General features: G+C 38.2%; 1 protein-coding gene across 1 annotated transcript; it reads right to left on the minus strand.

Annotated features, from left to right (window-relative positions):
- Positions 1-830: 830 nt before the first annotated feature.
- kiss1ra (KISS1 receptor a) lies at positions 831-12,465 on the minus strand. The gene is made up of 5 exons (XM_063885012.1): positions 11,898-12,465; positions 9,918-10,042; positions 5,307-5,442; positions 4,870-5,108; positions 831-3,825 (listed from the first exon to the last, which is right to left on the minus strand). The coding sequence occupies exons 1-5, from the start codon at positions 12,151-12,153 to the stop codon at positions 3,445-3,447; spliced, it is 1,137 nt and encodes a 378-aa protein (XP_063741082.1). The 5' UTR covers positions 12,154-12,465; the 3' UTR covers positions 831-3,444.

Raw genomic sequence — 12,465 nt, forward strand, 5'->3', positions numbered from 1 at the left:
AGTTCAGGCAGTCTACTCGAGCACCAATGATACATTCGCACATAACGCCCCTAGTCACTCTTGCAACCAACCAAACATAGTCTCCTAAATCTGGCGCTCTATTTAAGCTGTTGGATCTGCCTACCTCTGCCTCGCTAATGCTGCTGCCGCCGCTGCTGTTTCCATGCTGCTAATGCGTTCACCCTGCTGCTGCTGCTGCCGTGTTCACGTTGGCGATGCTCGCCTGCCCCACCGCCACCCCAGCTTCCTCCCCAGCTTCCATCTGTAGGCTCGGTGGATAGTTATCTAATCACCACTCAATGTTCTATGTTAATATGTGGAGTGATGAGGGCCGAGCCTGGACGCCAAACTCAAACTATATACTGCTTCTAATAAACATATTAATAAAACACGTGAGTTGTCTGACTGAAGTACTGTTATGACCAAAATGCATGTGAATCATTCGGGTTATGATTCATCTTCTCATTATCGTCCTGTGAAGTGCTCATATTCACAGCTAGAGTGAACAATTAATTTAATAATTGGACGGTTTTATTTTTGTAATACCTTTTCTCAGAATCAACCAGTGAGGGCATTTTTGTTTTGTTTAATGGCCAAAGAGAGAGAAACGCACTTTTCCAGATGATTCACAGTACAACTACAAAGCATGACTTCAGGTAATTTGAGATTATGCAGGGATCAACAAAAGCACATCTCTGTTTTCAAAGTAAGGCATGATCGGCACCGACAAAATGAGTTAGAGTTTAAGTCGTTCCATTACCTTATTCCTTTTGATTAACAACAGATTCAACCCACTACTGACATGATGTCACATAACGCTGTAACATCCCTTCCTTTCAAGTCATTTGCCAAAACATTTAATGTTTACTTTAATGTTACTTTTGTTCAAGGTTGAGGCAGGTGAATATTTTTTCCACACAACTATAACAGACATGTAGAAAAATCACAATGTCAGAATAGATACAAGACAATTCATAATGAAAAGCAAAAAACATACATATAATTGATGACCTCAGTCCTAATGAATGCACATTACTCACTATGGAAGAAATGCAGCACAATTAGCATATATTAAAAAGCTTTTGCATTACATTTAGCATGTTCAGTCATAATTTACAGAGGTACTGAGATACAAAATAAATGGCTTTGCGATGCACTCCATAACCTTCATACCATGCCATTACTTCAATGCTAAATGTGCAGATTTGTATTTGTTATTAAGGATGTGATTTTAAATGGATCATATAACTAACTGCTAAAGTAGACCAACGCATTTTAATTCAATTCAGTTTTTTAGCAAATGTAAAATCATTTAAATTTGATTAGATAAGAGTTTGTCTACTTCCTTTCGAAAAATGTACCTAAACACATTCTCACACTCACTCGTTTTGTGTTTATGGCTGATTGTGGCATTTAAAAACATTCAAGAAACTGTTATGTCATTTGAAAATGGGTCCCTGATGACAACACATTCAACAGTATTCAAAATGTAAATGAGAATTGCATTGGCAGGTTTTTTGTGAAGCTGCTTTTGAATGTCACTGTGTGGGATAGATAAAAGAGGACTGCATCAAGGAGTGATGAGCTGGCAGGGTTTGTGTAGATGTATTATTAATGACAGGCTGTATTTTCCTCTCCTTTATACAAGGTTTCCTTCAAAATACTCTTTCAAAACATGTCATTCTGGTCGCCTCAACCCGGTAGAATTTAGTTCACCTAACAAGATCGAACAAGGTTGTTTCTCAAAGAAGTGGCTCCACGTTGTAGTTTAGTAGTGCATGTGCATGCCTGTGTATATGCAGGTTTCCACAACATGTTTTGAGGAAAGTGTGAATGTTTGTGTGCGGGACACAAAGGAAAGGTAAACACTGTCTATGCTTCACTGGTCGTAACCCCTGCTTCAGCCAGCTCCCACTCATCACAGACATGGCTTTGCTTTGTTATATTCCACCAAAAATAAATGTTAACCCTTTGTTATCCTGAGCTTACAGTTACTATATAGACATTTAAAAAAATATAACATCTGTCTCACTTTTCAGATGCTTGAAACACCATGTCCTTCATAATCTTCTCTACTCGAGGCAGACAAAAAGGAGGTATTGGTACACATTATTCCATATGAAAACTACGGATAACAAGTATAGAAACATTAATAGACAGACCAATTTTTAAATGTGTGTTTAAGAGCATTCATGTTGCGTTTAAGACAATGAAAAGAAGAGAGCACATCAGTTAAAATTGCCTTGAATTACATTCAACAATGGAATGTTAGTATTATTAAGTGACAAGTGAGATATTAAAAAGTCTTAATTACAACTTGCCATCCCTAATATTTACATTTTTTTCAATATAATCTAAATACCTTAGCATAAAGACTGGAAATGTGGAGGATTAGCTATGTTGGCTTTATGTAAAATTAAAAAGTAAGCCATTTACACTGTTTATGTTGTGAATAGAAATCTTAAGTATTGTTGTTTTTAATTATTTCGTGTGTATGCCTTTATAACAGACAGTAGATCAATTACCATAATCCAAGAAGATAAAAGACATAACAAAGGTTATCCACCACCTGAGTTTTTGTTAATTTATGGGGAGTTTTGAGCTGCAACTATTTTATTAACAACAGCCTGAGTTAATAAATCCAGTATTATTTACTGTCTGAGCTTTACAGCTCCGGGTCGGATTTTTGAAAACTTTGGACAGGGCCAGGCTATCTGTCTCCTCTTGCTTACAGTCTTTATGATAAGATAAGATAATCTCGTCTGGCTCTAACTTCATATTTAAGATTCAGAAATGAGAGTGTTCACAAACCTTCTTCAACATGTCACACTGTACCTTTTAGAAATATTTTCCCACAATGGCAGAAACCAAAGAGGTATCCACTTAGTCTCCAGTGACAAAAACACATAACATTGTCCATTTGCATCTGTTGGAGTGTATTGATATTCCAATACAAATGCCTTATGTTATTTCCAAAATACAATATTTTCATAATAGAATACATCATATCTTCAACTGTCCAAATGCTGAATAGTTTATACCAAAGCTGCAGCCATGGCCTTACAGGGATTAGGACTCATTTCATCAGCGCTTTGGCAAAAGGTTCCTCTTTCGTCATCTGAAGTGTATGGCTGTCCTGTGTTGTTTGGCTATGATGTTTGGCAGCTCAATGGAAGATATCATGTTCCAATTGCAATGCCTGGCCTTGGCAGTCAACAGCTAACATTGTGCCAAACACTGTTACTGTCCACATTTATTATGAGTCTGTGTTTCCCCACATCATTTTGTTGATGAGTTGTAAACAAAACTAAAACATGTCTGCCAAACAGAGTCTCTCCTTTTGCCATTATCCAGTTCCTCTCTGAATGCTTAATTTAATTTTCTTCTTGCGGTAATGGCTCTTGATAGAGACATGTATTCCCCTCTTGCTTGTTTTAACTTGATTCAATTTGTTGCATTATTATTGTTGCCTTCCTCTGCAGCAACAAACTTGATCTCAGCGTTGGCAGTCCTGGAAGCCATGCTGCTATCCCTGACCTTGTGCTTGAACAGAAACGGGAAGGTTTTCCTGAAGGACTTTTGGAAGGTGGCTCCCATGAAACCGTAAACAATTGGGTTGACAGAAGAGTTGGCGTAGGACATGCAGTTAGCCCACGTCTTGATCTTGTATGTGGCGTAGTTGGGCCGGTAGTTGGGGTAGAAAGACTGGAAGAGGATGAAGATCTGGATGGGACCCCAGCAAATGGCAAAGAGGAGGACGATTACTACCACCATCTTGGAGATTTTGCTCCTGATACTGATAGTTCTCTCAGACAGGAGGTTGACCTGAGGAGTAAAAGATAAGTGTTATAGTATCTAGTTTAGGCTTAATAGTGACATCTTCTGGAAGTTCTGGTATAGCAGCTTTATGTTTCAGTTTCCTGTTAGACAGGAAGTTGTCATAAACAAGGAAGTGCATCTCAAAGAGGGATATTTTCATGGTGTGGAGAATGGTACTTGATAGTGTTGAAGCCGTTGCCATCCTTCCTCACGGAGTTTGTAAGTAACTACGTTAATTAACAATATCTTTATGGTTTGTGCATGTTATTGAGCAGGATTGTGACTATAATGAAATAATAATAAGAAAAATATTCTATGTATCCTAGCTAAACTCTCACTTACCTGTATTGTACTTGATGGTAGCATCCATATGATCTTATGTTACATTATGAAACATCTTAAATATACCTTTGAATATCCTAAACTAAAAAGTTTATACTACAAACCTATGATGTGATTGCAGTACAAAAAATTACAAAAACTGATCGTTTTATTATATCAAAATGTTTGAAAAGCAATATTTGAATGTTTTCCTATGATGATGTGTTATTGGGTTTTCTAGGGATCTAGTCTGTGTAAATTATATATGTTGTTGGTAGTAGGAGAACACACCAATTCTCTGGGAAATATCTAGCTTATGCTGAATGCTCCACTATGTTCACCAGCTAGTCATTAACTGTGGCTGCTTGTCATTTTGTGCAGAGCAGGGAGCAGATAGTGATGACAGTGGGGAGCAGGAGCAAAAACATGTTTCAGGCTTTAAATCCAGCACAAATGACTAAGAGACACTGACGCTACATAGAGCTAAAGGGAACTGCATAGTTGGTTTATAATTATCTTGGTTTTTATGAGTGACACGTTTTACACGTCATTTAATCAGTTGTTAATATTCAACAATTGTTAAAAGGAAGGTGTTTTAAAAGACACTTTCAAAGGCCGACAAAATGAAAGAAATATAACAAGTATTATTAAGGTACAGACAGTACCAGTATATATGGAGAACAAAAAAGCTTTTACAATTTTAGTTAGCAAAACAAACCCTGTGCTTACCTGATAGTTGTTGTCTACAGGCTCCACAGTGGGCTGTCCCACCCGCTTCACCATCAGCGTGTAGCAGAAGGAAATGGTGAGGACAGGCAGCAGGTAGGCAGCAATGAACTGGTAGAGGATGAAAGCCCTCTCGTGCATCTTTGAGGGGAACCTCTCCATGCAGTACTGCCTGGGGCCGTACCAGTAACCCTCCTCTATACGCTGGTACATTAAAATTGGGGTTGACAGAATGAAGGAGCCTGTGAAAGGACGATGCCTATGTTAGTTGAAGTACATACTGTACATGAAATCATAAATGCAAATTTCTGTGCCTACTTGATATACAATTGGTCTTAATAATGAATTAACTATGTGGTGAATTAATGAAAACAGGAAGATTAAATGTACTTAGGGGAAATGCTATGGAGAGTGTTTTTCATTAAATGTGCAGAACGTACCGATCCATATGCAGATGCTGACAATCATGGCTACTTTTGGGGTGCGGTGGCGGAGAGATTTCAGAGGGTAGATTGTGACGTAACATCGATCCCCGCTCATGGCTGTCAGTGTTATACAGGTGGCTTGGACGGTCACCTTGGAAACACAGTAAAACATGGCCACATGATTTATATTCTACTTTCTACTAATTTGACTATTTTGTAAGAGCAAATGTATTTTGGGAGAGATGTTACTTTTCATCAGCATTATGAGGAAATGTTGTTCATTGAGTGTCTGCCAAATTGTCAGCACTATGCTCCAAGTCTTAGGCACTTAGTTTGTTGGAAAGAACATTTTAAATTAGCATTATACAGGCAACGATAACACTTTCCTCAAAATGAAGCAGATAAGTCGTCAAGCTTCGAGATAAACTTCCCTCATCAGCATTAAAACGGGAACTGTCGTTATTTTTGTAACAATGGTTTCATTTCAGCATCTCCCAGATGGAAAACAACTCCAAAGCTTCTGTTGATGGAATTTCTTTCCTCTTCTTTATTTGGCTAAATCTGATGTTTTTGAGCTGCTTGGTTTTTGCAATAGTCCTCCTAACACTTTACAATAAATGAAATCCATCCTTAATCCCGTCCTCTGCCTCTGTTAATTACCAGCAGAAGCCCTCAGACTTTCCCACTTGTCCTTCCCAGTCTCATTTACCTGCTCATCTGATCCCAATTTCCATCATCAGCCCTTTATTATACAACCAGCCCATTTCAACTCCTTCCCAGCCAGATTGTCGATATTTGTCTTCGGTTTGCTGTGCTCTGCTGTGTCTCGACCTCTCTCTTGAATTAATATAACTGTTTTGACATTCTTCCTGTTGCAACCTTGTTAGCCTTTTCCTGACTATTGCCTGAGTAAACATCCTTTCATCCTACCTGTCTGAATGGTTTGAATGTGACCACATTTTAGCTTTTTAGCAGCTCTGTCAAAATATATTTGGTATTTGAAGGAATTTTAATAACAAGACAAATCCCTTTATTTCTAAGTGGCCACACTGTCCTTCAGTTTGAGTTATGTCTGAATTTATCTTACCTCCATCTGATACCTTCTGTAGGAAGAACAACTTGAAATGAATGCAGCACTTCCAACAAACATGAATTCATAGACTAAAAACACAGGAATACAGCAAGTGTTAAAGTATAAATGTATGTAAGTGATTACTTTCAGTTCCACAAGTAAAAAGTTTTAATGAGATATAAACTTGCTTGAAAATGTGTGCTCATTAGAGGAAGTTGTTTTCTCAGAGAGCCTATTGCACATTTCTTAAATAACTCTTGCAACAGAAGAAAGGCCCACACCTCTCTAATGGTGTCCTGTGCATCAAGCCTTGTAGTTAATCACCCTTCATTTAAGAGCAAAAGAGAAATTTAAGCAGCTTTTTTATGAAGAACCCAGCTTTAAAAAAAAATGTAATCGCTCCCATACTGAGGTTTTGGTAATAAGTGCTTGTGCTTTTATACTGGTGAGCATGCAGGAAGAGCGAGGGAGGAACAGAAAGCAGAGAGGAGGCTGCGTTTGCGATAAGTAGTTTTAATTAGCATATGAAGAAATCCTTCAATTTGGTTCTAATAGTGTTTAATGATGCTTGATTTAATTAAACTAAGAAACATCAGGAGAATTGTTATATATGAGGCTAAATGTGGGATTCATGTTATCATAGACATGTTCCTGTACTTACAGAGTTTGACTCACTCTGAGTTTGTTCTCCTACATAACTCACCCAACACATGCTTCTGCTCAAAACTTCATCCCACTTTAAGTTATTATGTCCTACAGTAGAAACCATCCTGACTATTGATGTTTTCCTTTTACACACAATTGTACATTGATTTTCAGAAGACCAGGATGACACAAGAAAATGCTTCTTTACAAAATGTTTTCCTCTCTTCAAATACACAGATCTCTGAGAGGCACACTACATGTGTAGATACATATATAAGCCGATCTATATTGCTTTGAAATATGTACAGCAGAGGTGACAAATGAGAGGTCATAAGTTCCGTCTATGCTGTTCTCAAAAGAGGATCTAATTCAGTCCCTCTTTGTCTGCCTCTTTCCCTCTCCACCTCTTATCTGTGACTGTGAAGCCAGCATCCATTACCCTCCGAGGGTTCGGAGTCTTTCAAAGGATATGATGAGAGAGCCAGAAAGGGTTATGATGAGATTGTTGTTGGGGCCACTGAGGAAGTGGGTGCTGCAATCCCTCAATTTCTGAGGCGCCTGGTGCATTAAGAAAGACACGGTACCCTGTTATCTTCAATGCGTAGTGTCTGTGCAGTGGAATGGGCTTAACAAAGGTATGGCATTTAGACATGCTTTAACAAGCCATACTCTTTGGCTAGTCTGAATCCGAGTAAAATTGATAGTTAGGTTATTTTTCAATGTTTTAAACAATTTGCTTTGAAAGAAAGATTATTGTAACCTCAGACATGTTAGTGTCATAGCCTTACTCAACAACATAACATGACTTGAGATGCCTGACATAACATGAAGAGCAGTCTTTACTGCTTTAACCTAGTCACTTTCAATAACGGTTGTTGGATAGATCCATGATTGTCCATAACCAATTAACAGTTTGCAATGTCCTGAGTGATGAGTGGATGGATGTGCTATTATTGTAACTTCCTCTTTTTCTTATACACTCATTCATTTGGAATAAGAATACCCAGATCATGTGTGTATTAAGACCTGTAAGCTCTGGCACAAGTTCAAACATTTTCCATATGTTTCCTGGTTTGTTTTCACTGCCACAACTCTACTTTCATGCCAAAGCCAGACACTCTCTCTTGTCCTGCTGTAACCTCTTCCCCATCACCTGAAACTGCTCTATTAGTCTTCCACTTTATAATCTATCTTTGTCAGATGGTGTACTTTGTATCCGCTCTACCTGCCTGTTTATCTGACTAATATCCACATTATTGTGTGTGTCTGCGTGGCTGTTTTGTTGGATGCGTTTGTTCCTGACTGACCTTGTTTTGACCTTGATTTAAGTAAACGTGGCCTTTTATCTTAACCTGCATGTCTTTGAAACGTGCTTTTAAGGTGAAGTTTGCTGTATTTAACCATAACGAGTTGAACTTTGGGATAATACTATTCTTTTATTCTTCTCTAATATTTTTGAGTTCAAAACCTTGACATTTTAGGAAATGTGTTTTTCGCTTGAGTTGTTAGATTTAAAAAGACTGATATACAACTCACATTCATTAAATCTGTCTTTGACATTAGTCAAATTTAACAAAATCTGCCAAGCAGCACATCTAAAGCTCATTCATTATCACATTGTATGCTTGGAAAAGTACAAAAAGTGGAAATTAGTTTTGAAAACAAACATTTTGATATCAGCTTTTTTCAGTAGTTGCTGAGGCGTTCAAGACCATGGTTTCTCCATGATGTGGTTAGAATCAACTTGACTAAACAGCAGTAGAAAGAGTAGGGTCACTTTTCACTTAATGTTGCTTTAACAGTGAGTGATGATTGATGTAAAACACAACAGTCATAGTTTTTTCTACACTTACCGTTTTCAGCAAATATGTGAAAATGTTTGAGGTAACTGAGGTTAACGCTCCCGATTTCTTTGACAGTTCTGTTTAACTTGGGCTGAAAAAGTGGTCAGTCATTAAAATGATTAAAAACATTAATAACTTTCTCTCATGCAGATGCAATATTAATTGGTGGCAGGACTTTCTGAAATTAGGAGTAGGATAACGGGTTGGTAGATAAAAAGGTAGAGAAGAATAGTTGCATGAAACACAGACAAAATCAGACAAAGCTACAAAAGGCCAGCTGACAGACAATTGCTTCCATCGTCATCCTCAGGCGTCATTGTTTCACCAGAAGCTCACAGAGTACTAACCGTCATGCTCAGATGAATAAACTGAATCACGTCCCTGTGTTTTTAATTAAAATAACTTTTAACCTTGGTGCCCGTCTGCCAGTGACGTCGGCCTGCCTTTCCGATTGACATCTCCAACTCTTTTAAACAAAAGGCGGCAGAGAACATCTAGTCATTCTGCTTTCACAAGAAAATGTTTTCATCATCTTGTCCCCTCTTCCCTTCTCGCTCCAGAACATACAATTTTAAGCAAACAGATTGAACATTGAACTGATATAATTGTCGCATATTTACGTTTTTCTTCCGGGTACAACGTATGTTTAGATGTTTGCATCACTTGACAGTTTTTTTTGTTAGACAGGACCTTTTGTAACCCCTTGCCTATTTCAGATCCTCTGTGACATTATAGCCTTGTCAAGCAACATGGCAATCGAGCATATTTTTTGTAGTCCACAGTTTATCGTAACTGGGTGAGTGTAATTACCATGTCGCAGAGTAATGTGGCCCTTTACTGTCTGAGCTGTACACCCACCGGTTGTCACACGGTGTGTATTTTAGCACACTTTAATTCTGTGTGACTGGCGAAACAACAACGCAGATTTTTCCAAAATTTGACTTTTTTGAATTAACTATTTCTTCAAAATTATCACCTTTTCCTAAAAGATCTGACTTTTTTTCAAATTTCAGGAAAGTGTAATTCCGATTGTGTAGTGAAAAAACAACATGAGTCATTCTTTACCTGCTGTAGAAAGGCAACAAATTTGCACATGAAGTTGCCAAAGATCCATCCAGGGAGAGGATAGAGGGTGGCAGTGAAGGGGACGCAGCACACCAGGAAGATGATGTCAGTCGCAGCCAGGTTCGCTGCACAAAGAGAAAACAACATTCAGAATATCTGGAATAGTTTTCAGATATCTAAGGTTGTCAGGGAAATAACACATGGGTTATTGAGTATACTTTTAATTTGATAAAGTGTTACCATTTGTGCTAAAGGTATAATTAGTAACATTCAAATATCTTAATGACTTGACTTTGACCCTAAATTATCTAAATGATATATTTTGGTTTTCTTGGTTTTAAACACAACTGATTATGTTTGTCCATGCTCCTGGTTTTCTGATGTGATGCTCCTAAAGAGTCTCATAGAGCTTTCTGTTTTATTTAAAAATCTATGTTTTGTGAAATCTTAATTGCACATACAGTAAATCGGGCGCATCTGATATTTAGTACTAAAGTTCTACCTTGTTGTGTGTATTTGATGATGCACTTTACTGTAAGTACCTTCAGAAAAACTCCTGACTGACCGATAACAGGTACACCTACAGACTCTTACCAAAAAGTACAAATGCTTGATTTAAATCCACCTTGCCTACCCAACAGCTGCATATGAATACACAGAAAACCACAAGTCTATGTTTAGAAAGGACACTAAGCAGAGGTGGCAGTTATTTCATTTGCAGTCTCGTCTTGCTCTCCCTTTTTATCAATTTAATCTGACATTTTGACAAATTCCCCACACACTGTTTCCTATTTGTTTTATTAGCTGAACTAATCCCATTACAGTAGCTGGACCATTATGTTGAGAGGGTTGGCAGATGGTGCAGGCACTAATCTAATGTTGCTGAATATTAAACCGATTCAACGCTTTAGCCTTGAAATATTAAATAAGATCAAATTCATATCCCATACGCTGCAAAATGCAAACAAAGACACAAGGGTTTCAAAGAATTGCTCAAACATTTATGAGAATGTATCGATGCTATAGGTGCCTTTTGATTATTTTGTGTTTTGATTATTTAAATTCTTATCTTCTTTGGATTTAACTTCAATCAACCACCCTTTGCAATTCTTCACAAGTGACAGGTGACGGTAAAGAACTGCAGTAATTGACGTCAACCGCAAACATCAATCACTCAATCAAGTCCGTGCACTGAAAACCATGAGGAAGGTGCATGATTTATGCACTCCTTTGACTGCTCTTGTTTCACTTGGCACATCTAAGATTAATGAAATCCCCCAGACACAGTTCTTATATCGCTTGGTGGGATCAGACTGGAGAATCAGGCACACAAACTGTTCATCTTAATGTACTCAACTCTCACTCACTGTACTTAATATGTACATCACTATGGTGGATGAAAGCCAATTTCCTGCATATTTGGTTCAAATTTGAGCTGCATTTGCACTGAATTACCAATAATGTCCCCTGTTTGTACCACATTTGTATTGTTTACTGTATTATGAAACGAAAATTTATTTTCTTGCCCATTGTCTGCAAATAAACACAAACAAGTTATACACATTTTAAGCCCTGAGTTATTGAGCTTTAAAACAATTGTTTAATTGCACACATCTTTATTTGATTTAGATTTTTCCAACCTGAATGCATCGAGACTTCAAAAGCACTCTTTCAACGCTTTAGATTTTGTAATTCAGGACACATCTGAACACCTGTCTTTCCCTCTAATGGCAAAAGTGAAACCTGGACATTTTTATGCATAGCTAATAAGGCAAACAGAAAGAAAGCATCCTCCGTGAACCCTTGAAATTCTTTTGAACACGCTATTGGCATGCAAAGAAGCGTTTCTGGATGGATGAAAGAAATAGGGACTTGTGCTAAATAACTAAAGCATCTTTTTGAAGTTGATGCACTGGGAGTTTATGATACAGTCATCATCCTAGCCCACTGAAATCTCAGCTTGAATATAGTTTTGCTCACCTATGTAGAAGTTGGTTGCCGTCCTCATCTGTCTGTGTTTTGAAATGACATAAATAACAAGAGAGTTGCCCACCAGCCCGACCAGCATGATGAGGGAGAAGAAGAGGGGGACCAGCCAGGCATCTGTGAGGAAAGGGTGCTGATCTCCTTCCTCTTCCTCGTCCTCATCGCCGTGTCTCTGCAGAGAGAAGTTCGCCTCTGAGCCATTGATCCAGACCTGCTCAGTGGAGTTCGAGAGCTCTTTGGAGGAGTACATTGTGACAGGACAGGAAGGATGATTGCGAAGGCTGAGAGAAAAAGCACGGAGGAGAGCGATCGAGAAAAGATGTTAATTAGGGGAGGGAACTAGTAGGTGGTCAGTTAATGGGTCCTTGGTGACCTCAGGTTCGATAAAGGAGAGAATAATGGAGAGTCAAAAGGAATAAATCAGGCAAGGGAGATGCACGAGAGAAGAGTAGAAGAAAGTGCAAACTAGGAAAAAGCCAAGGATGTAGAATACGTTAAGAGGTGAGTGTGTCCGAAGAAAAAATAAATATGGTAGGTAAAGTAAAGAATGCAGTTAGGTGTT

Source organism: Eleginops maclovinus, chromosome 6 (genome assembly GCF_036324505.1).
Source record: "Eleginops maclovinus isolate JMC-PN-2008 ecotype Puerto Natales chromosome 6, JC_Emac_rtc_rv5, whole genome shotgun sequence".
Lineage (NCBI taxonomy): Eukaryota > Metazoa > Chordata > Actinopteri > Perciformes > Eleginopidae > Eleginops > Eleginops maclovinus.

What these genes read in the sequence shown, in the direction of transcription:
- kiss1ra (XM_063885012.1), bottom strand. Translation starts at nt 12,153, where the DNA reads ATGTACTCCTCCAAAGAGCTCTCGAACTCCACTGAGCAGGTCTGGATC. An exon ending in TTGTTGCCTTTCTACAGCAG is followed by an intron (nt 5,443 to 9,917) that starts GTAAAGAATGAC and finishes TGTGTTTCCAAG; the next exon opens with GTGACCGTCCAAGCCACCTG. An exon ending in CTGTAGACAACAACTATCAG is followed by an intron (nt 3,826 to 4,869) that starts GTAAGCACAGGG and finishes TTTACTCCTCAG; the next exon opens with GTCAACCTCCTGTCTGAGAG.